Here is a 25276-nt window from a genome sequence, read left to right as displayed (position 1 = left end):
CAATGTGTCCATTAAAATATGCTTTACCTAAATTCTGAAAGTTGAGATGTTAACTTTTAAAAACATTATATTTAACACTCTTTACATGCATCCAATGGAAACTCTAGCTAAGCAGTTACATTTGTATACATCATCTAAGCATCATTTTTTGAAATCTTCAGAAAAAAAGAAAAAAAATCAGATGCCATGAATTAGTTCAACATGACCACATCGTCTTTAAAGAAAGTTATACTATTGAGTATTTAAAATAAAACACCTTATTGGAAGACTAAATAATACAGAAAAACAATACAGTAAGTTGTTTTTATAGCAAACATGACATCTTCTTCCTCTCCTTTCTGGCTCATGTTGGATGTAACTCCACTAAAGTGTTGACATAGACTGCTTCTGCTGCGTCCTGTGGAAATGAGACAACACAGAGAGTGATGTCAGTGCAGCTGAAAGAGCTGCAAAATGCTACTGCCAATAACTGTGTCATAACTAGGGTTGCAAAGGGGTGGAAAATTTCCGGTAAATTTCCAGAAACTTTCCATGGGAAGTTAAGCGGGGGAATTTTGGAAATATTCCACATTAAAAAAAACATAACATTTCAACAGATATATTTTTAGGTTTAAGTTCATCAAGTTTTAATTAATTTATTATTTCACTGAACAACAAAAACATGAATGTTGATATAATATACATATGATATTACTCATGAAAAGAGACCCACTCTCTCCCAAAAAGTCCCATTGAACATATAAATGTTGAATTGAACATGTGATTGAGGAATAGAATAGATATTCAAGTGCACTTTTAGTCAACATTATGCCAAAATATATTTTCCCCAACTATAATTAAGCTCCTGTGAAGGGCCAACCTTCAGTTTTTGTAAATTCTTGGTTTATTCCCGTTAATTCCCATAAATTCCTGTTAATTCCCATAAATTCCTGTCAATTCCCATGGAAAGTTTCCAACTTTGAAGATTCACGGAATTTTGCAACCCTAGTCACAAAACCCACATTATGAAACAGCAAAAGATCCTCACCATATAGTCTTCATTAGGTAATACCATCTAATTATTGAGTCTGTATATTGGACTGACTCAAAGTGGACAAAATAATGCATGTTTAAAGCTGTTTGCATTAAGTTCTTTTTTTGGTGTGGATATAGTTTTCTGTGATTTTTATCTGTGATTTTAATTTGTGGATATTCATTTCTGTTGTTCTTTGAATCTGTTTTATCGGGAAAATAAATTGATTTGTAAAGCATTATGACATTCAGGTATGTGGGCAAAGAAACAGCTGATTTACACATGCAGCAAACACAGAGCAACAATAGTGCTTGCTAAATTAAAACAAACCAACTTAAGTCTAATCTCTTTACATTTATCATGTTTTTCATGTTAAATCTCAACCTGAAAAGTAACTAAAACTGTCAGCTAAATGTAATGGAGTAAAAAGTAAAAAGTTACATAAAATGGAAATACTCAAGTAAAGTACACACCACTCAAAAGTGTACTGAAGTACTGAACTTAATGTACTTAGTTACATTCCACCACTGGAAAAAAAACAAACCTATCAGGCGAACAGTTCCAAGCTCGACATATAAGCCAAATCAGGTTATTATACCACATTTTAAGAGCATTGAGCTTCTAATTGGCTCTTCAGACCTGTGCGACATCACAGAGCCCGCATTCATATTTTATAAAGTCTATGTTCATTCCCTGTCAAAATTAATCTCTCGCACATTACTTTTTTGTCAGCTAAAGTCGACAATTAGGTTGATGTATAATAAAATACCTCATCTGGTGGCTCCACGGATTTGGTGGAGCGTCGTGATCTAAACCAGCTGGAAGAAAAAGATGATGGAATTAAGTTTTGTTTTTTTTAGTTGTTCATGCTCAACACATTCTCATCATGTATCAATATTTTGTCACAGCCTCGGCCTCTGATGCCGACACACATGGAACCCCAGTTTTGGACATGTCAGGGACAGTGTCTTCTTTTACACTCTGTACATGCAGAGCCCCTTAGAGAGGGCTCTGGGTAAATGCATAGTGGCTGTTCAAAATAAACTTCTGTGTTCACAGGGAGCGGTTAACTTTCCGCAATAAAAACCACTTGACTGAGGTTAGGGAACAGGGTTGATCTTAGAAATAGCTACTTCCACCATTAGCTACTGGACACAGATACACAGGTTGACTCCAAATAACAACACTGACTCTATATTTCCAAGGGACATGAACATTTACATTTAGTCATTTAGCAGACGCTTTTATCCAAAGCGACTTACAGGAAGAATAAAAGCAAACAATCAAGGTATAGTGCAATAAGGGCTATTAGTGCATCAATAAGTGCTAGTGACAATTCTATGAGGAGTAGAATTATTGTGTGGTGCTAGGAGAGAAGATGCTCTCTGAAGAGCTGGGTCTTCAGAAGTATTTTAAAGGTAGAGAAGGACGCCCCTGCTCTGGTTGGAACTGTCAGTGGGTTCCACCAGCGGGGAACAAGAAATGCAAAGAGTCTGGATTGCCTTGGACCAACGGGGGGTAGAGCCAGGCGCCGTTCATTGGAAGAGCGCAACGGTCATGAGGTAGCATATGTCTGAATCAGGGCGTTCAGGTAGGTAGGAGCAGTACCGGAGACAACTTTGAACACCGGTCTTGGTTTGTTTGACCCGTCCACTTCCCGTCCCTCTTGCCCATTAAGGTGCCATTACATTAGACTAATTACTGTGTTGCTGCAAATGATGATATTGTAGAAAAGTTAGTCTCACCACTCAAAGACGATCAAAGTAGTGAGGAGCATCATGATTCCCAGAGTCTTCACTATAACCTGAACACCAACAGCTCCAGACTGTTGATCCCCTGCAACACAGCAGCACGGTCACCCTCTACTAAACAACAATTCAATCACTCTGAAACATGTCCAACCATAATTCTTCAGCTACCTTCAAATGTCAGCTGACATCCTGTTGATAGTTGGAAGTCCGGATCATTTCTGCAGCCACAATAATACAGTCTGCCTCGATCACTGTTGGCCACTTTAAAGCCATAAAGTGAGTATCAGCTTGGATCATTTCCAGTCTGCCATCACTGATCATGAACCAGACAAAGTTAACAACAGGAGGGTTTCCTCTGCAGGAGCAGGTCAGGTTCACCACGCTGCCCACTGACACTGGATCAGTGGGACTGATGACCACTGAAGTGTCCCTGAGAGAGTCTGAAAGATTTGACACATACAATGATGAGAAAAGATCAGTTTGTGTTCCTCCTGCTATCATTGTTATGAAACAAAATTAATTAAGTCTTACATGATACATTAAGAGTCACTTCTGCTGCTGCTGTCTTCACATCTTTTCCTTCATTCAGTATTTACCTTCAATAGTCAGACTGATCACTGGTGACATCTCATTCCCGAGATCATTTGTGGCCACACAGTAATAATCTCCTCCATCAGTGACATTAAGGCTGTAAAAGTCTCCTTCAGCTACACTGATGGCTCCATCTTTGCTGTTCTTGAACCAGGTGAAGCGGCTGACGGGAGGTTTGGCTCTGCTGGAGCAGGTCAGGTTCACCCAGCTACCTGCTGACACCAAACCTGATGGACTGACGGACACTGAGGTGTTCCTGGGAGCATCTGAGGAAAATGAGAGATGAATATTATTTATTAAAATCAGCTGACATAAGCATGAATCACCATGTTCAGACAGGATCCAATAACAAACACTGGCTGTCTTACATGAAACACTGAGAGTGATTTTTTCTGCTGCTGCTGTCTTCACATCTTTTCCTTCATTCACAGGATATCCTGCAGAACAGCTGATGGTGAGTCCATCATGTGTGTCTGACAGAGTGATGGTCTCCTGGATTTTAGTTCTAAAGGTTCCATCTGTGTTTTGCTCTATGATGTTGTGAGGGTCTTGTTGGAGAGTCCAGGTGAGTTTAGGAGGGGAGTGTGGACAGGGAGTGAAAGCTGAGCAGGTTATAGTGACAGACTGCTTCTCCTTCAGATCATTCACACCACCTGAGATCTCAATGCTGGGCCTCGGAGCAGAATCTGTGGGTTTAAACAAACACAGAACATAATAGAGTCACTTAACTAGAGATGTACAGAGATGTCACTATCAATATTTGTATCTGAATTATTTGACCTTATATTCACTGGCAGTGCAACTTTTGCAATCAAACTGATTGTGAAATATATTTCCTCATACTGTACCTTTCATTGTTTCAAAGAACATAACAGATGCTGAACCGACCTGTCAATCATGTTTTCCCCCCCAAATGAAAGGAATGAACAACTATCTTTTTGCATTACATTATTTTTATTTTCTAAATAACATATTCCACGATCGTGCTGACACATTTATTATTATTATTATTATTATTATTATTATTATTATTATTATTATTTATAGCATTTAAATAACTTTGATTGTTATCTATTGTCATCTTTTCTACTTTTTTAAATCTATTTTTATCTGGCTCTTTAATCTAATATTTATTTTAGTCTGTTTTACTAGTATCACTCTGATTATAGTTTTTACATTTTTTTTTTAATTACATTTTCAACATTTTTATTTCCTGGGTGGATTTGTCCCAAACTAAAAAGTAATTTCTGTCTTTTTTGTTGTTGTTCTTCAATCATCTGTGAGCAGCACTAACCTTTATGAAAGGTTCTCTGGAGATAAAGTTTGATTGCCTAACATCTGAATCTGAGTCATTGTAAGCATGTAAGGATGCTGATGTTAGTGTAAAGCTGATTCTATAACAGTCTCACAGAGTCATGAGGGTAACTGTAAACTTTGTCTCTTGTTATTCTAAACAAAAACATTATAGATGAACTGTGGGGGAAAAAAACACAATGTCTTACCTTTAACTGTTATTTGAAGAGAATCACAGTATGCTGTTGCCCTGAAAGGCCAGTTCTCAATCCTGAAGTAGTATCTGTCTGTGTAACTTGTGATTAAACTGGAAAATAAAGTGGTGCAGTTTTTCTCACTCAGGTCTCCAGTAATATTCATTGGATATTTATTATCCGTCCTGCTGCTGTTGAAAATCAGATTATTTTGATTTTTGTTAAAACCATGGTTAGTTTTAATCCACACTCCAAAGGTTGTTCTTGTGCTGTTGAATTTCTCACCTGGTTTAACTCTAAAGTTACATGGGATCTGCAGACAAGATCCACTCAGTGCTTCCATCTGCTTTGGTGCAGTGAAGTATAGGGCTGATTTATGAACACAAGCAGCCAACGCACCTGTAAAACAGAACTGTGATTAACATTGAATGCAAATAAATCTGCATTGCAAGAAAGTTAATCATACGCAAACAAATCAAGTAAGCAACAGCATTTCGTTTCTTTCTTCCATTCTTATTACTATTGTATACAACTGGCTCTGTATCTTCCCAAATCTTTCTGCTTTGTTTCTAGATCAAGTTAAATCTGTAAATGGTTGAAGTAACATCTCAAGCACCTCACCTGGGAGAAGTAAGACACTCAGTAACATGTTGGCTGTCACCATTTTCACACTCTGGGCTGTAATGACACTCATCACCTAGATTTACAAACACAACCGCGCAGTTATTTCCCATTCTTGGGTCATGTTATGTGGATTTGGCTAAGCAATTTCAGGTCTCATGAAGTAACTTCCCTTCATAAATTTCACACATTTCATCATTTACACATACAGCAAAAACTTCTGCAGAGCTACGTTTTGCCACTTTATTATAATATATTTTATAAATTCTACTCAATATCACAGACTTTATTTGAGTCAAGATAAAATAAAACACAAAGAAACCTGAAAAATGTCAACAAAATCAACAAAAGCGGTAAGATTATTTTCAAACAGGCAAAAAGGAGAAATAATGATGTCTTATGGTTTTCAAAAATGTGCTGCAATTCTGTAATTTTAAATGTTGCGACAGACCAATTTATTGTCAAACAAAAGCAAACTTTGAGCCCACATATTGAGCTTACATACAGTATCTGGTAGATATTAGCATGTTTACTGCAGCTGTACAGAAAGGAAGCTCATAATGCTCACATCCCTATAAATATTTTTATCACCTGACTCACGAACAGCCATGTCTTCTTTATGTGTAATATACTGAACACAGTACAGGTGAAATATCAGCAAGAACAAAGTGACTGATAAAGATTTATGCTTTCTTCTCTCAGGCTACTGCTTTATTACATCTTCAACATGAAATACTGATTCTCATTTGACTTTGTGTGCAATCACAGTAAATATGAATCACAGTAAGTCACAGAAGTTCAGATCAGAAGTATACGTGTGCTACATAAATATAAAAATCTCTCATATCATCTGACATATTGACACATCATCTGACTAATCAACACATCAAACTTTTGTGTTATCTTGATTGTCACAAAAAAATTATAATTACAAATTAACACAAATTTACATTAAAATAAAATTAATCTTTTTCCATTTCCAACCATATAAAAAGTTAAACTTTTGCTGGCCTGGGAAATGAAACAAGCATTTTCACAATAGCTGCTACCACATACATAAAGAGGCTGAATCTCAGCCCTAAAAACTGTGAGAGTGTGGACATAATATCCACTGGTAGTTAACATGGCCTCTTCCTCTTCTCCTTCATGATGCTTGGATCTGAATCACTCTGTTGATGTAGTGTGCTTCTGCTGCATCCTGTAGAAATGAAACCACAAAGACAGAGTGGTGTTGGTGCTCTGCAGTGAGAGTTTTGATCACTGCACAGCTCAATGTACATTCTCCAAAATGTTTCCAATGTGATAGTTAGTCGACTGACCAATAAGTCTCACACAGGGCCAGAAAAGTAAACATTTCATATCTATTCATTTCATTCAATAGGTTTCATTTTCAAAATAAAAGCGCTAAGCTGCTGCTCAGCATCTTGTGATTATTAAAATCACTACTCATTTTCTTCCCCTTCCTGTAGCACAGGGTTGATTATGAGGTCAACTGTGTATAACAGACTAATGTGATGGGCAAATATATTGAACATGTGTCAGACTTTCACCCATGAGAACGGGGTTTGTGTCCCATGTGGAAACAAAAGTAAACAATGTGATTTAAACATCGCTGAACTTCCATGCATCACGCTTTTAAGTTTTACTTCCAGTAGTCTTGTCATCCTTTTACAGCATTTACGTACATTTATTTACTTTTTAAACTGTATTTTATAACGCCTTACCAGAATGTGTTTTGCCCTAAATGTAGCCTAAATTCGGCTAAAATAGGTTGGAGATCTTGTTGAGTATAAACTTTGTGCTGTTAAGATAGAAAGAAGAAAATATCATAGTTTAGCAATTTGATACTTGGTTGTATCCATTCCTGCAAACGTCCTTGCTTACCTTTTCCTACATTTCCCAAAATGCCTTTCAAAATCTTCAAAAAGGGCATGCTATACAACTGTAACCCTGAGACCCACTTTGAGTCTAGACAGGAAGCCATAAAGTGAGTTTAGCTCTGCTTACTGGTGCCGTGCTGCATTGCATTCTGGTCTATCATGACCTGATGGTGCAGACACTGCAGCTTTAATATTTCACCTCTTCATGAGTTTTGAGCAAACAGTGTCGCTGTTGTGTCGTGACGCTTACCTTCTAGTGTGATGCCGTGTCTTGAGCAAAACCAGCTGGAAGAAAAGGAGACTACATTGGTGTTAATACTGTAAAAATAATGACTTATTTCATGCAGATGGAAATTCTTCATGACAAAAAGTAACTCGTTAGTCAGTATTTGCAAATGATCATATCACAGAAAAGTTTGTCTCACCACTTGAAGATGACCAATACACTGAGGAGCATCACGATTCCCAGAGTCTTCAAAATAACCAGCACACCAACCAGTAGATCACCTGCAACACGGCAGCATGGTCAGCTTCTACTTCAATTTGATGACTTTAAAACATCACAAACCATAATTTCTGCAGTTACCTTTAAACATCAACTGATGTCCAGGTGAAAATTTCCTACCATGAGAATTTGCACATCCACAAAAATACAATCTGTCTCAATTACTGTTGCTCACTGTGAAGCCATAAAACTGAGTATTATCATCACTTATTTCCAAGCGCCATCAGTGACAATGATCCAACCAAAGTTAACAACAGGAGGGTTTCCTCTGCAGGAGCAGGTCAGGTTCACCAGGCTGCCAGCAGACACTGGATCAGTGGGACTGATGACCACCATAATCTTTGGGAGGGTCTGGAAGAGATTTTGTAGTGATGACAAAAGCTTTGTTAGTAGGAGTAATGTTAGAATGTTCAACGTCAAATTAGAACCAGCAGCTTGTGGTTTTAAGGATGAAGAAAGAAAATGAGTGAAACTAGTTCTTTCATGACACAACAAGCATTATTAATGAGGTGTGTGTGTGTGTGTGTGTGTGTGTGTGTGTGTGTCATCATGGCGTCAAAACATAGTTCCAGTAAAATGTTATTTTTGTGTTTTAGGAATCTAAATCCGAACTATTAAGGGATATAATTGTTCAAGTGAGTCGCCACCTTCTCGTAGTACTCACTTGCATGAGTGTTTAAAATGTCATGATTATTGTTACTGCAAAACAGATATGTAATCATGTTTAAAGTGACAGGCTCACATTCAGCTTCCGGAAGTCTGGTTGACAGATTTTGAGTCATCACTGGCATTCCCATTAAGAGTTGAGCTATAACAGGAAACGAAGTAATTATTATTCGATTAATTTTGGCTAATTCATTATACAAATGTGTTTTATGAAGAACTCACCCGATAAAAAGAAGACTGTCGTGTTCTTTCATCCTGTCTGTTCTGTCACAAACATCATGTTCTGTCAGGCTAATAGATTCTACTTTATATTTGACTGAGACTGCACATAAAGGAACTGTCAGTAGCAGTCTGTCAGCAAAGTTTTAAACAAATAGTCAGTTCAAATCAAAATCAGACAATTTAATGGAAGTGAAAAACATTCAGAAAACATGAAGTGTTAGGTGCAGCTGCATTATCTGATATTGCATCTTCATATCAACAATACACCCACAATGAGTCCAGGTTATCTAATTTTGAATATGTATATACTATAGGATGCACATTACTTCCAACTGCATCTAAAAATAGTAAACTCTTACTAACCAGTGAATCAGTTTTGTAACAGGGAGCTGTAACGGGCAGCCTTCCACTTCCCCTTTGAACTGGAAAGGTATCTGCATTTCAGTATGGTCAGTCAGCCACAAAGATAAACCGAATGGTTTCACATCTCATATTTCATCACATTTAGAGCAGTGCAAGTCAAAAGAGAAAATGGAGCCGCCATGATTATTTTAGTCATCCTGCAGAAAATGTTATGACCTCCTGAGGAACTTACACCAAACTGCTGATTCACTGGATTCATGTGAATAAATGCATTTCTTTCAGTAATGCGCTGTGAAAAAATAAATAAATAAAAAATAATATCTATATATATATATATTGTACCTTGTGAGTGCCGTCAATTGTCATGGTGTACCGTAAAACTGCTATACTGACCCAACCCTCATCTGGTAATGTCCTTCTTGTACTATATGACTTGCACTGTTTTATTCTATAGTATAGAGTTGCATTTTAGCTGTGGGAGAAGTATTCAGATCCCTAACTGCAGTAAGTACTAATATCACACTGTGAAATGACTCCACTACAAGTAAAAGTTCTGCTTTCAAAACTTACTTCTGTAAAAGTACAAAAGTATCAGCTTCAAAATGTACTTCAAAAGTAAAAGAACTCATCCTGCAGAATGACCCCACTCAGAATGTTATAAGTATATATTTTGCAAATATATTAATCAATGTTTTAAATGCATTAATGTAAGCAGCAATTTACTGTTACTACTTAATATACTGTTATAAGGTTGAGTTTATAAACATTTAGAATCATTTTAAATGTATTGTATTTTTCAGGTTAAATCTCAACCAGAAAAGTAACTAAAGCTGGCAGCTAAATGTGGAGTAAAAAGTACAATATTGACCTCAAAATGTAGTGAAGTATAAAATAACATATGTGGAAAAGTACCTCATTTTTGCTTAAGTACAGTATTGAGTAAATGTAATTAGTTACATTCCTCCACTGATTTTATTGAAATGTATTTTTTCTAATTATATTCGCATTTGTTCATTTCAATATCAAAAGATAATAATGTATTATTATAAATTATATTATTGAACTTATTTCACTGTAATTTTGTGACATGGAAAAGGGTGAATATTTAAAAATACCAACAGAATGTGTTTTTAAATTAATCTAGGAGTTTTTTAAACTATTTTTCACTGTATGTTGATCACAATTATGAGGGCAAATTCTTTTGAGGGGAAAGCAGGACACATGGTGCAGGTTACATTCTTTGCCCAGACCGTCCACAATAGGAAATAACTAGTTATTTATACCCATTTCTTCAAATATTTAAAAGGACCACACTTGAGTTATTATTTGTCAGTTAACCCAAAATGAAATCAAAAGACTTATAACAAGTTGCTCTGCAAAAACACTTTTATTCACTAAAAGACACAGTTTGATAAAAAAAACCTCAAACACTCTTTAAAATACTCCTATTGTTTATTTTTTTAAGTCAACAAAATCATGCTTGGTCATTTACATACACAACAGCTGTCAGCTGAACTCATGACAACCTCTTGTTGTTTTGTAGCTTCCTCCTGTCTCACCTGGAGCTCCATGGTCTTTTTTTATACTAGGTGGGATTTGTTCCAATTATTACTTCCAAAAGGAATCACAGGAGTCCTGTGCTTAGTCTATTTTCCCTTCTTAAATTTGCCTGGTGTGGCTCCCGTCTTCTGCTTCTTCTTTGCTGATCCTTTAAGCTCAGGTTCCTAGGTAAGGTAAAAGAAATAGAACAAATGACTCCATGACTCCAACAGATAACTGTACATGTATTACAGCTTTCAAAAAAGGAAAAATATACACTGGCTTCAGAACAAAGCAGCCCACTCAACACCTCTGCTTATAAAAAAAGACTATATAAAGATTGAGACCTGGGGTACAACACATGACACACTATTGTATTTGGTTAAATCAAGCGCAATCTTCCTATTATTTCAGAAAGACATGACTGCACTGTTTGCTCTACCTTCCGTTTGGAGGACAGAGATCCAGTTACAGTGAAGAAAGAGTCCAGTCGTCCCTGTGTGCTGCCCTGTCGGCTCTTCATAATCTTCTTACAGCCGTTACGCATCCTGTCCTCACTGCACACAAACACCAAAAAACAATGAATAAATAAATGAAAAGCTACAGGTAATCGTTTGCACAATATTTCCAGCCTTCATTGTTTTCTCAGAAATGAAAACAAGCATCCAAAGCAGCATTTGGTGAGTAACTAAACTGTAAAGAGTGCATCGTGAACAGACTCTGGTATGTGCTTTGAATCTCTAAAGGTTGAGTTGTTGATTGGCTGTGTTCCCAAGTGACACTAGAAGCATCAACTCTGCCACTACATGGCCGACAGTGCAGCCTAGTGGTCAGATGTTGTATAAACATGTCATCTGTTCATATAATCACTGCAATAACAAATTTGATGATCACCATCAGGCAAAGGTACACACTCAGAAACAGGTACAAGAAACGGTGCTGAAAAGAGTCTGTTGATGCTTCACCTGAACTGTTTCTCGTTGCACATGAACTGGATCAGTCCCTCCTCATCTGGCTCATTCCATTTCAAATCCACTGTGGAACAATCTACCACCTCTGCATTCAAAAACAAACCCCTGGCCTCTTTGTACAGCCAGTCCTCTGGAGCAGGGTGCTTCTGCATGAAGGAGAGCAACACACACACAAAGCATGAGAGATAAACCCTCATTTTTTAACTGCCTGGACTTATGGATTGTAGCAGACATCATCTTACGCTTGGGTCGATGTTTTCTAAGATCTCCTCAATGGAGCCGTGCTGTCTGATCAGGTCGATGGCTCTCTTGGGGCCAATCCCCTTGATGGTGCCGCAGTAGTCACAGCCCAGCAGAATACACAGGTCTATGAACTAGGATGGACAACAGAAAGAAGGAGTAATTACAAGAAAGGCTGAAATATCCCTCCTGTACCTTGTCCACTTCTGTTAGAAGTTTCATAGGACATAACAGTGCTAGTTACCAGGAGGGAGTTGGGAGTTGTCATATAATTGCAGTTACATGACAGTTTGCAGAGAGCAGTCTCAGTATAACAAAATATCAAACAGAGATAAAGATTCTTGATTTAACCCCAAATGGAAAATGACACTGATTATATAATGTGCTGCATCTTTCTCAAAGTTAGAAAAAAATACCTGTTCATTGGTCAGGCCAATGTCCTGCAGGATACGATTAAAGTGGAACTCTTGGATAGGAAGTTTCCTGAAAACAAACATATTTTCTGTATTATCAAGCATGCTGACCCCTTAATTTGAACCAAAGAGAGAGAACCAAAAGAGGGTGAAATCTCCATTCTCATTTCGGTTATTGAGCCTAACAGTGAAAAATAATGATGCAGTAAAAGCAGGTGCAACATTACTTTGCTTCACTGGCGGTGAGGTGTCTGAGCAGGACATTTGTCCCAAAGGTCAGTCCGTCCATGTCCTCTGTTGCTGTGGCAAAGACCTTCCCTGCTTTAACCAGAGCAGCACAGCTGGCCTCTGCCTCACATGGAGCCTACGATACAGAACACATCAAATTACATTTCCCAGGACCTGTCCTGTTGAAATTGATTCCTCTGACATGGAGAATAAACACTTTCATTGCCAGGAATACAGGAGGAGCATTTTACTGTTAATAATTTACTTAATTTCTCCAGATTTATTAAGGGTGAAGGCATTCCTGTTCAGGTGTCAAAGCAACAACAAAAATATACTTGTTTAATTATTTGAACATTACAAGAGCACTGAAAAAACATCACTGTTGAAAAGATTCCACAGAAATCGTAAGTAAAATTACTATAAAGTGCGGTAATGTTCTTAAAAAACAGCATGGATTGCAAAGAGAGAGTTGATCTAACCTCAATGTAGGGCACTCCCATCAGGGTCAGCAGCTTCTTGCACTCATCATTATGCTGCTTGGTGACTTTTACCAGCCGTTTGGTGAATTTGTCAATATTTTCTTGTTCCCCTGGGTGAGACAAAGCATTGTAATAGACAGCTTAATACATAAGCAAAGTCAAATGTTTTCAAAATGTCAACCATGTAAATAAATCTTGATCTCCCCTTAACAGTTTCAGGGCCTATATAATGACACAGTACAAAACAGCAAGTTACCGTTCATGATTATTGTTAAATAAAGTGAGAAATTAACTGTACCCAATTCCTGAGCTTGGGCAAGCAGCTTCTCAGCCTCTGCCCTCCTCTCTCCTCTCTTCTCCAGCTGGGGGTGACAAGAGTGAGTGATGAAACAGGAGATAGATGATGTAAACGTGAAGTGCAAACAACACCAACACTACACAGCAATGAATATAGATAAAGGAGACCAATCTGATCTCCACAATAACAGATTTCAGGGAGAAAAGCACCAAAGGAAATCAGAGCCCATACTAACCTCTGATGACTTGAGCTGTGGGGGCTTGCCGTCAAACACGTACACGGGTTTGATGCCGTGTTCCAGCATGCGGATGGTTCGGTAGAACATTCCCATCAGGTGGCTGAGGGAAAGAGCAAAAGTGTTTCAGCTGTGTGCTCAGACTTGAGCTATCTCCTTTAAGATCAGTTGAAAGAATTGTAGTCTGAATTTTAAAGTGTCTGTTTTATGGGGGTTGTACCTCGTCGTCTCGCCATCCTCATTCTGCAAAACGTTCCCGTCCTGTCGCACAGCAATCAGAAACTGGTATATACACATAGAGGCATCTATTGCAATTTTCCTGCCTGCAAAAGATCGAGAAAAAAAATAGTTGGTGGATTATTTTAGCTTTTTTAGTTATAAATTCTGAGCCACTAATGTGAAATTATTAATACAACACTATAACCTGGCTTCACTGAATTACTTAACCTCTTTGTTTTGCCCCTATACCTTCTAAAGCAACACTGATCCAATTTACAAAAAGATCATTTTAAACTTTCATCTGATCTCATTTCAATTTCTTAAGCAGGCCTCATCATCAATATGTCGGGAAAAGGACCTGTAAAAGTTACCAAAGTAGCTCTTGATGTCTTGCTCTTTGATGGCACCAGGGGCCTGGTCAGCAATCAGCTTGGTCAGTCCGTGTATTCCCATTGTGTTGGGCTGAAGCTCAAACTGAAACCACCAAAGTCTGAAAAACAATAAAATAATGTTATGTTCTCAAACACATTGATTCTGACCACAATATCTGGTAACTGGTACATCAGACTTGAGACCCACCTATGTTAAAACGTCGGAGCAATACACGACCTGGTTTTAGTAGTTTACATAACATATGCTTCTTATTATGATGCATGCCGAATTATAGCCGAGCTACTGGTAATATCTAAAACAAAACGTAAGATTTTTCTGTTAGTGCAGATTTACAGTAAAATACCGGCACATTAAATTGTCAGTTTTTGAACAGGGATTTGCAGGGACTGAACGTGTCCTGGCAAGTAGCTCCGCCGCAGAAAGCTAAGTAGAGCTGCACGCATATAGCTAGCTGGGGGGCTAAAACATACATACTGTCACATTTATTCACAATGTACATGCCATTAGCGAACAGCAGCAGCTGCTGTTTCACATCACATAGGAAATGAGGTTAAACTGTTTTCTGTTTTCAACTCACCGCTTAGCTGTTTTTTTGCACTTCTCCCTGCGTCTCTGGCCGCGAGGAATTGCGTCTCTTTCGCGGGAAATCATATAGCAGACATGGCCTATCAATCTATCGATTAGGGCATCGTCAAAGACGCTGAACAACTTCGCATTGACAGTGCAGGTTTGATTACTGAGGTCTGGATTCTAACGAGGAAGTACTGGAGGGGCATTTGATTGGTGCGTTGATGTTGAAGGAAATCCGGTCAATGAAGAAAAATAATAGAGTCGCTTAGGTAGGTCTTCAAACGGTTAAACTGTTGGTTTTCAGTCGCGTTTAAGCACACAAATAAACCACGGTCATGCCAAATGGCTTGTCAGATGGATATTTTACCAGCTGCGAATAACCGGTAGCGTCGGAGGTGTGTTTTTGTTTCTCCGCCCACTCCGGAAAACTCAACCGAGTCGTCGTTATTTTTATTTTTTAAGGTGACGTGGAGTCGGACCCCTCTTCAACATCGTCTCATGTGTCATTAAAAGTACTTGGTGTACCCGGATATGATAGCAATGAATGCATAGTACGTTGTGACTCTGCATCGAGGATTTCCGAGATGTTTAGCTGTAAATCTTTACATTAAGCTCCAGCATCGTCACATACCGGAGCTGAGAGGAGACTGTCGGGGCCTGGAGTCCAAGTAATCCGGCGAACAGACAGGTTTTGTTGGATCTGCAGCAGCATTTCAACTGTGGTGACACAAGAGTGATACTGGTTAGTGCAGATTTTTTTCTAACTTCTTGCCTGTGGTCATTTGCTGTCGGGGCTGTAGATAAAAATACAACATGCTTCTTTAAAATAAACCAGTGTTGATGTACATAAGCGGTTTGTTTATCATGAATAAATGAGCCCCCCAATATAGTCACGATTTTTACACGGAATCTGCTAAACAAATAGGAGGTGCCTTGCACACCTTGCGCGCTTTCTCTTAATGCAATCAATTAGGCAATTTCCATGATGTTACTTCACTCACTAGATGTCAGCACAAGTTGTTATTTGTCCAGTGAATATGCTCTGTTAAAGCCTTTCTAAAAACCTGGGGTATTCTTGTTAGGAAATCTTCTGTAATGGCACTAATAAGTTCTGGAGGTCCAGACCGGCAGGGATGCTCCTCTGAAGAGGCAGAACAGCAAACAGTTTGACACAGTGGGTTATTGACAAGTGATTAGCTTCTTAGCAGACAGCACACTCAGACCACTGCCACTCTGGATCAACCTCTCCAATGATTCATGATTCTCCAAATTCATGACTCAATTAAACTTTTGAGTTTCAGTTTTTGATTAAAACATGTTTTGTTTAGGAGCACTGAAGGCTATGCGCTGTTAGACTATCAAGTTTTGATTTATAAGGAGCAACAGATTGCTGGATTTATGCCCTGTCAGCCGTCATTTACATTTAAATTCTTCTTTAAAAACTATAGGCTATATAGTATCAAGCTTGATGTGACTGTCACTGCCATATTGTCTTGGAATGTACCACTCAAAGATGATTTGTTCAAATTTTATGGATCACTGATCCTTCCTTTGGTTTTGATCATTGAAACTGACATTGTCATTTTGTGTATACTCTCACAAAGTCTTACCAGACTGAAAAAAACTGACAGCACACATAGCATTTCAGTCAAATGCCTGCTGTTTTGATAAAACTGATTAAATACATTGCAACTCATGGTGGTTACACAGTTTCTGTCACAGCTCTGTCTGAGTGTTCCTAAATTTTCTGCTGTGTTTGTTAGAATGTAAGGGGGGGTGACGTTGCATAAAATTCTCCACTTGTCACATAATCATCGCAAAGCAGCTAACTGGCATTGACACAACCTAATTTCTGAGGCATAATGTAAGTGTCAGTCTGGTTTAAATCACACCCGTCCCTCATGAACTGATGTCCATCTTTGCAGCAGGGGTTATGCAGTGTGGAATAGGACACCTGCCAGGTGGCTGCCAGAGGACGATGGGCCTGCACTGCGTCTTGATCCTGTGCTTGTTCTCAGGCTGGGCAGTGGGCTACAAGCAGGGGGACAACGTGACTCTCTATGTCAACAAAGTGGGCCCTTATCATAACCCCCAGGAGACATATCACTACTACACCCTGCCTGTCTGCAGGCCGGAGAAGGTCAGTCTTTGTTCTGTTTCACATTGTATTATTGGGCTGCTGAAATCCACAAAGGAACTGGAGTTCATTTTATCATGCGAAATGTAGACAGTAGTGTAAGGATAACATCTAAGTCTTAACATTCCTTTCTAAATGTTTTTATCTGAGCGGTACTGTATCTTCATCTGGCAATACAATTACGGCGAGACACTACAGGCAAAAACATGTCTTCTTTCAGACTAATGGAAAACATTGAAAATACAGTTAGGGTTTTATGAAGTCTATTTGAATCTGTGGATTTACTCTAAATTCACCAAAGTAAGCTTCAGATAAAACCTTCATTTTCAGAATGTAAGAAATCAACTAGGTACATTTCTTGATATTTTTTGTTATATTTTTCCACCCTATACAGCTGTAGTGTCTTGCAAACAGTATGGAATTTACAATGCATGTCTTTAAAGGCAGTTTTCTCAACAACAACAAAAATCTCAACCTCAAGCCAAAAATTTGCACTTCAGCAGCACTTACATACACCAAACTTTCTACTTTCTTTCCTGTCTGCATTCAGAATGTTTTACAGAGGGATAAGTTCATATATCATATAAAGCCCAATTTGTAGAACATTTTGTGCCTAGAAACATATTAAAAGCAAATTGTCAATGAGAACTGTTTATGGCTGTTGACTGTGTTTTTAAGTGATTAAAAGCTGTGTTTTTGTTTTCAGTTTGCCTGCTATAACTACATCATGTGGTGTTTTGGAATGACTTGCTCACAGATATTATGGTCAGCTAATGCTTTGTTCTGTTTTTTTTCCGCTCAGTCTCAAATTATACCTTCTTCTTCAGGTGCATCACAAGTCCCTGAGTCTGGGAGAGGTGCTGGACGGTGACAGGATGGCAGAGTCGTTATATCACATCCAATTCAGAGAGAACGTGGAGAAAAAAACTCTTTGCAAGCTCACTCTTTCAGACAAACAGGTATTTAGATACATTAAACCAGGATAGTTGGACTTAACACTTTGTGTACTATCAGACATCTTGAATGAACCTTCAATATTCCCAGGTCACAGGGGATTTTAGTAGCTTGATTTCAAACTGAAATTATTGCATTTTATAAATTGGTTACTGGATTATAGATGTTGCAAGATCAGGACCATTATATATAACTACTTTTTCAAATCCTGCACAAGTAAGTGGTTCTCTTGAATATCTATTATAATGTCATTTATAAATGGTACGTTTGAAGGCAGTGGCCTTTGAATGCATGACATGTGATCGTGGATATGTTTTGTGTGTGTCAGGTGGACCAACTTCGCGAGGCCATCGAGGAGCTGTTCTACTTTGAATTTGTCCTGGATGACATCCCAATCTGGGGGTTTGTGGGATACATAGAGGAGAGTGGCTTCCTGCCTCACAGCCACAAGGTAAACCCGTTTGTACTTCTGAGGGTGGGATACGTGCAGTCAAATGGTTGCTGTAAATCCTTCAAATGCTTGAATTTTAATGTGGGTTTTTCAAGGTATAGCTTTTAAATAATGTTGTGGAAATTGCTGATGCTGGACACACAAATGAGAAAGGCACTCAAGATGTTTTAAGTTGGAAGTTGATTTGATAAAATGTGAGAAGTGACAACAACCAACTGTGTATCACAGTGCAGTGACAGTGCACCCCCAGCCATGGTATATATGTTTTAACATGATGCTTATGTGAGTTCATCAAAATATTTCCAAATATAGCACCTAAACCTATGGGTACTTTGAATTAGTCATGGAGTATGCATGAACCAAGAAGTGATCTTTCTGTCTGCACAGAACACGGGCAGAAAGAGACGAATGCAACAGATCGAACTTGGAGGCTAGCTGTTATTGTCTGGTAAACCTGAACAGTGAGAGTTACTCATAAATTGGAGGAAAGGTCGAGTCTGTGTCCAATAGTTTGATATGAGCAGAGGTCACTCTGAATTTAGGAGGGTGCTTGTGACGAGATATAGAAAATTATTTTACAAAGAAGTGCATGAAATTGCCTGAAAATTAAGACAACTCGCTCAAGCCGGGCTTGTTTTTTTTTTTTTTTTACATTGTCAGGAATGTGTACATTTAATAACATGTTTATTATTGAGATTGTGTAGGTGGGGTTGTACTGGACTAAATTATAATGAAAGGTGTTTCTAATTGATACACATACCTCCCAGTTTAATGCAGTCCAGTGCAACACCTCCACTAACTATGACCTCAGTGCTAAAGATATAACTGAATGAACACCTGTTGTAAAAAAAAAAACAACCTGAAGATTTAAAGCATCATAAAGTTTTATTGCATTATACAAGGCTTTATGTGTAACTTATAACATGCCCACAGAGTTTATGTACTCTACATTAGGTGCTGGAAAACCTTGAAAATGCACCTTGAAAATGCCTGAAAAGTGCGGAATCTGAAAAGGTGAAGGAGTCGTGTGAGGGAGACAGAGAGAGAAACGGAAAGACTGCAGTTTGATATCTGTATTATCTTTATGCAAAGTTCCTGTTTAGCTGAACCACATCCACTGTCGTTATTCTCATCTCTCACTTCCTACCCATCCTTTTTTTCTCTCTCTCTTTTGTTCTGTCACTCTCTTCCTCCCTGCCCCCTTCTATCTCCTCTGACAGGTGGGTTTGTGGACTCACCTGGACTTCAACATCGAGTACAACGGCGACTCTGTCATCTTCGCCAATGTCTCAGTAAAAGACGTGAAACCTGTTCCCCTGGAGGAGGGGGCGGGTGCAGCGGTGGGCGGAGTCGGGGTGGGTGGAGGCAGCGTGATGGTCACCCACACCTACAGCGTGCGCTGGTTCGAGTCCCCTTTGCCTCAATCCCGGAGAGCCGAGCGCCTCCGGGACTACTCGTTCTTCCCCAAAACGCTGGAGATCCACTGGCTCTCCATCATTAACTCACTGGTGCTGGTGGTGCTGCTGCTGGGCTTCGTCATCATCATCCTCATGCGGGTCCTTAAGAATGACTTCGCCAGGTTAGTCAGCGGAGGAGCTCAAGTGGTTATTTTCTGGGAATGTACGGTAAACTTTATGTTTCAGGTCTCTTAATATCAGGGAATGGCTGATAAAGACTTCAACTCACTTCAAGAAACATAAAGGCTGTTAAAATAGCTTAAATATAGTTATTAGATGGTTTATTTTTAACAATGCATGACAAATTTGCTAAGAAAAAATTCCTCTACAGCAATTTTGAAGATTGTTATTTTTCATTTATGAAGCAAAAATGGCAAAATAATTAACTGATCCCAGCTTCTGAAATGTCAGGATTTGCTGCTTTTCTCAGTTTTCTATAACTCATTTTAGTGTCTGTTTTTGTTGTTTCTTTTTTGTTTTGTTTTTTACTTTTTTACTGTTTTTTTGCTGCTTGTCTAACAAAAGCAATTGCAAGATGTCACCTTGGGAACTTGGAATTTTTAAAGCCATTTTTCAATTTTTTTATTATTTTTTTTGACATTTTGTAGACTAGTTGTAAATATATTAAAAAAACATTGACCAGTAATAAATATACTCAGTAGTTGCAGCCATAATTGTATTTTTTACTTATACTAGTTGCAACCATGTTGTGGTTTTCTAACTATATGATAAAGATTAACTTTATTTATAAAGCACCATTCATATAGGGAGTGTAGCTCAAAGTGTCTTACAATAAAGGGAAGAAAAAAGAGAATAAATATAAATAAGCAAATTAAAATGTGCAAATACTGTGCATTGATTAAACCAAACATTCAGAAAATAGTAAGACTGATTATTCTAAGAACAACAGAATATGTGAAAGATAGAAGTACAACAAAGTTACTTACAAATCAAAAGTAACAATTAGTCTTTAAAGACGTCCATAGTTTATGTGCATCTGCTGACCTGTCGTTTTTCCTATTTGCATGATAAATTGTATTTTTTTTTTAAATGGCAATTGAGGACCTAAGAAGGCACAAGGATTAGAAAACAACAAGTAATTTGTAATGTACCCTAATCTGCATCAAGAGCATTAAGAGTCTTGTAAACAAAATGTAAAAAAAAAACCAACAACACACTGGAAGTCAGTGCAGGTAAGATGAAATCTCTTTCATGTTCTAGTAAAAAGCCTGGCAGCTGAGTTCTGAATTAATTGTGGTGGATCGTTATGGAAGACTGGTGAGAGCATTACAGTAGTATAATCTACTGCAAATAAATGCATAAAGAAGTTTTTTGGCACATTTTCTTAAAAAACTTTGGATTATTTATGGTTTGGCTTATAATATATTCTCTGTTGGACATAATGCAGTGAATTCTGCATAAGTCTACATGCAGGTACAGGGTAGTTTGGGTCTTGAATACTTGCAGACCTAAGACAGCCTTACCCCCTTTTACATACTCCAGATGTTCTCCTGACATAGTGTGGGCTGATAACACCTTCTGCTCTTCAGCTGCATGTTATCCTGGCTTAAAGCATTTTCCTCCTCACCTGCAGGTACAATGTGGAGGAGGAGGGTGGCTGTGATGATCTGGACCAGGGAGACAATGGCTGGAAGATCATACACACTGATGTCTTCAGGTTTCCCCCTTATAAAAGCCTCCTGTGTGCGGTGCTAGGAGTGGGGGCTCAGTTCCTTACTCTTGCCACAGGTGAGCATTCATTCTCAAATACGCCCAAAACACAGGACTGAATGTGGACACACACGCACATTGGACAAACAGAATAAGGGACTGTTATTGTTCTGTTTGAAAACTGAGCAGCAGAGTCATATAACAGGTAGAAACCTGAAAATGTTTGTACAGAATTAAGATGCAGGAGTGACCGCTGTCATGTCTCCTTGTTGCAATAGGAATCATCTTTATGGCGTTGCTAGGAATGTTTAATGTGCACCGCCATGGTGCCATCAACTCTGCAGCCATCGTCCTGTACGCTCTGACCAGCTGTGTGTCAGGATATGTGTCATGCAGCTTCTACACACAGATCAACGGCCAGCGCTGGGTGTGGAACATCATCCTCACCTCATCGCTCTTCTCTGGTGAGTCTGATAAGAGGGGATCGTTTTACACTTTGGTTGTAAGAGCAGGGTTAAAAAGTTCATAGTTCTTAAAAGAGCAATGATAGTTATTAGTGTCTTCACAGTTGATGGAAACTCAATTTGTCTGTAATGGATTCAGATAGTAATCTTTCTGACAAAAACTTGATGTTTTTATACCCAGTTTTCTCCTTCTTTGTTTAATTTCCCTCCTGTTTCTCATCACGACTCTCACATTTGTCCTCTACATTTGTAAGCATGTACCATTTATACATCAGCACTGTCATTGCAAAATCAGATGATAAAGTTGAAGAAGGATGTTTGGAGGCAACAACAAACAAATTAAGATAGATTTTAATTGCCTTCAAAACTGTTTTTATGAGAGGTGGTCTAATAATTTTGTTATGCACTGTATATGAGTAGCACTACATTATTAGCAAAATATGTGAAATGTATATAATTATATACTATTTGTTTAATTCAATTGAAGCCAATAAACTATAAGTCGATAAAGAAAGTAGCAAAATAATATATGAAAGCCAAAGTATGCTTGTGAAGTTTTTTGATCTACTTTAAAAGTAGAATCCCATCACTCACTTTGCAGGAGTATATGTTCAGGTTCATCCAGTGGTTTTAAAAACATACTCCCTCTGTCACATGAAACTCCCTGGTCTCATGAAGTAAATAAGCAACGGTATGCAAAAACAATCCTTTAATTGGTCCTTCATTCCCGCAGCTCCTCTGTTCCTGACATGGAGTGTTGTGAACTCGATCCACTGGTGGAGCGGCTCCACTCAGGCTCTGCCAGCCACCACAGTGCTCCTCATTCTGGGTGCCTGGGTGCTGGTGGGCTTCCCGCTCACCGTCATCGGCGGCATTGTGGGAAAGAACCGAGCCGGCAGCTTCCAGGCGCCCTGCCGCACTCGCAACATCCCGCGGCAAATCCCTGCTCAGCCCTGGTACAAACACACGACGGTACACATGGCCATCGGAGGCTTCCTTCCATTCAGGTGAGGGGCTTCATGTGTGGGAAGGATGTGCTTCAATCAAAGGCTCAGTTTAATGTCAATGAATCTACACTGAACAAAAATATAAACGCAACATTTTTTTTGCTCCCATTTTTCATGAGCTGAACTCAAAGATCTAAAACAGTTTTTTATACTCAAAATAACCATTTCTGTCAAATATTGTTCACAAATCTGTCTATATCTGTGATAGTGAACACTTTTTCTTTGCCGAGATGATCCATCCCACCTCACAGGTGCGGCATATCAAGATGCAGATTAGACATGATTATTGCACAGACTTGCCTTCAGCTGGCTACAATAAAAGACCACTCTAAAATGTGCAGTTTTGCTTTATTGGGGGGTTGAAATGGTTATTTTGAGTATATAGGAAAAGTTTTAGATCTTCGAGTTCAGCTCATGAAAAATGGGAGCAAAAACAAAAGTGTTGTGTTTATATTTTTGTTCAGTGTATGTCTGGACATTAGCAAGTGATAAATGATCACCAGAGGGATCAACAGAGGACTTATTTGGCTATGAATGACGAGTGAACACAAGACTCGAGCTTTCGTTGTCACAAATGACAACGGAATAAATGAATCTCAAATAGTAAAATATTTTTTACATACTATTTTTATTTATTTATATTTACTGGAGTTCAAATTAAACATTTTGGTGCACTGTATATTCTAACTCAGACATATCCTTAGCCTTAAAAACAATCCTTACAAACCAGCATTTTTCAAACAAGACTTCCACTGCAATGGAGAAAAAAACCCCAATTGCATTTAATTTTCTAAACATTAAATCCTCCTTTCCATCAATTCTCTCCCTCAGTGCCATCTCAGTGGAGCTGTACTACATCTTTGCCACAGTTTGGGGCAGAGAGCACTACACGCTCTATGGCATCCTGCTGTGCGTCTTCGCCATCCTGCTCTCAGTGGGCGCCTGCATCTCTGTCGCGCTCACCTACTTCCTGCTGTCCGGCGAAGACTACCGGTGGTGGTGGCGGAGCGTCCTGAGCACCGGCTCCACCGGCCTCTTCATCTTCGTCTATTCTGTTTTCTACTACCGGAACCGGTCCTCTATGAGCGGCCTGGTGCAGAGCACCGAGTTCTTCGGTTACTCCCTGCTCACAGCGATGGTCTTCTCACTGATGCTGGGCAGCGTGTCGTTTTGGGCCTCGCTGGCATTTATTCGCTACATCTACCGTAGCCTCAAGATGGACTAGGCAAGAAATGTGCATACACACACACATACACACAGGTATCAACAAACATTTCCTCATAGCACACATGGACAATCCTCATTCTCCTCTCTTGCTTTCAGTCATACACTACACACAAACACACACCTCTGGGAGGTAGAAACAGGGGCCTTTACCTTGATTTGACAGGAGCTAATAATTGAAATAGAGCTGTCATTATTGTAATAAGGGAAAGGGAAAGATGGATCATCTATTTAAGGATTAAATGGGATATCTCACTACAAAGGGATGATGTGTTGACCTATCAGGAATGAATGGGTAAAATGTATGACGATACATGAGTGAATGCAGTAAATCGTTGTATGATGCAAGTATGGCATCATCTGCTCTGGTACCTACTGTATGGTCTGCCAATGCTTGGTAGGGTCTAGTCTTTGTTTCCCACTGACTCATACTATAGTTTGGATTAATTATGCAGCAGTGCAAGCGTTGTTACTTGCAATTATACTCCCCCACACATACAATTGTGGCAGCCTATTCAAATGTAATAGAAAAATGTTTTGCACTGGCCCTGTCAAGCGCCACACAGCCCCATGGTGGAAAAGAAGAATGATGCATTGTTGATTGAAGAGCTGTTGAAAGATGTTGGTGATGGGAGCAATATTGTTATTGTATTCTATGGTCACCACAGACTGTGACTTTGGTTCTGATGTAAATATAGTCTTTTCAATAAAATGCTTTGTAATACAATATTCTTAGCACAAAACTCTGGGCTGATTTCTCCTTTTGTCTTACACAATTTGGTTGACTGAAAATGCTACACTTCCAGTACATTTTAGCTTATGCGCAAGTCCTCAAATGCTCCAGTGACTGCAGAATTTCTCTATTTTAGCCACAGAATTAAACTAGACTCAGACCGATCACATCCAAATCTGCGGCAATTAAATTCATTTGGATTTGCTGGTTTCTGTACGTTTTGATAATGAATCGTGTAATGTTTTCTAATTTCCAGAATGAAGGATCAACAGAGGTTTTATCTAACTTAACTCATCTGATGTGAGACAAAATGGATGACTAGACTGCTTAATTTCCAATACAAAAAAATGATTCTGAAGTGATTGTGTAGATGCAGCACTGGATCATGTTAAAAGTATTAAGAGTAGATTCAAATTAAAGTACATTTTGTACAATCCCTGAATGTGTTAATGTAAGTTACCATATTATGCTCTCAGAAAAACAAAGTGAAACAAG

General features: G+C 38.7%; 3 protein-coding genes across 5 annotated transcripts; 1 reads left to right on the top strand and 2 right to left on the bottom strand.

Annotated features, from left to right (window-relative positions):
* Nucleotides 1–35: 35 nt before the first annotated feature.
* LOC131962207 (B-cell receptor CD22-like) lies at nt 36–5535 on the bottom strand. The gene is made up of 8 exons (XM_059327174.1): nt 5463–5535; nt 4857–5240; nt 3723–4040; nt 3360–3620; nt 2932–3203; nt 2758–2848; nt 1782–1830; nt 36–397 (listed from the first exon to the last, which is right to left on the bottom strand). Exons 1-5 carry the CDS (start codon nt 5533–5535, stop codon nt 2941–2943), a joined length of 1299 nt encoding a protein of 432 aa, XP_059183157.1. The 3' UTR covers nt 36–397; nt 1782–1830; nt 2758–2848; nt 2932–2940.
* A 4946-nt stretch (nt 5536–10481) lies between these two features.
* Nucleotides 10482–14909, bottom strand: fen1 (flap structure-specific endonuclease 1). Of its 2 annotated transcripts, none has more exons than XM_059327178.1 (12): nt 14691–14909; nt 14092–14210; nt 13722–13824; nt 13502–13604; nt 13267–13330; nt 12969–13078; nt 12489–12625; nt 12265–12331; nt 11851–11982; nt 11603–11754; nt 11080–11194; nt 10482–10822 (listed from the first exon to the last, which is right to left on the bottom strand). In XM_059327178.1, exons 1-12 carry the CDS (start codon nt 14762–14764, stop codon nt 10745–10747), a joined length of 1254 nt encoding a protein of 417 aa, XP_059183161.1. In that variant the 5' UTR covers nt 14765–14909; the 3' UTR covers nt 10482–10744. The 2 variants fall into 2 exon arrangements, with proteins under 2 accessions (XP_059183161.1, XP_059183162.1); XM_059327179.1 differs by lacking the exon at nt 14691–14909 and adding an exon at nt 14300–14491.
* An 8-nt stretch (nt 14910–14917) lies between these two features.
* Nucleotides 14918–24791, top strand: tm9sf1 (transmembrane 9 superfamily member 1). 2 transcript variants are annotated; one of them, XM_059327177.1, is made up of 9 exons: nt 14918–15425; nt 16612–16823; nt 17648–17779; nt 18103–18225; nt 19446–19804; nt 21277–21431; nt 21632–21817; nt 22551–22824; nt 23656–24791. In XM_059327177.1, exons 2-9 carry the CDS (start codon nt 16617–16619, stop codon nt 24047–24049), a joined length of 1830 nt encoding a protein of 609 aa, XP_059183160.1. In that variant the 5' UTR covers nt 14918–15425; nt 16612–16616; the 3' UTR covers nt 24050–24791. The 2 variants fall into 2 exon arrangements, with proteins under 2 accessions (XP_059183160.1, XP_059183159.1); XM_059327176.1 differs by having other exon boundaries at nt 16609–16823.
* Nucleotides 24792–25276: the final 485 nt, after the last annotated feature.

This window comes from Centropristis striata, chromosome 23 (genome assembly GCF_030273125.1).
Source record: "Centropristis striata isolate RG_2023a ecotype Rhode Island chromosome 23, C.striata_1.0, whole genome shotgun sequence".
Lineage (NCBI taxonomy): Eukaryota > Metazoa > Chordata > Actinopteri > Perciformes > Serranidae > Centropristis > Centropristis striata.
Note: the sequence above shows the minus strand (reverse complement) of the source record. Positions and strands in the feature narration are given on the sequence as shown.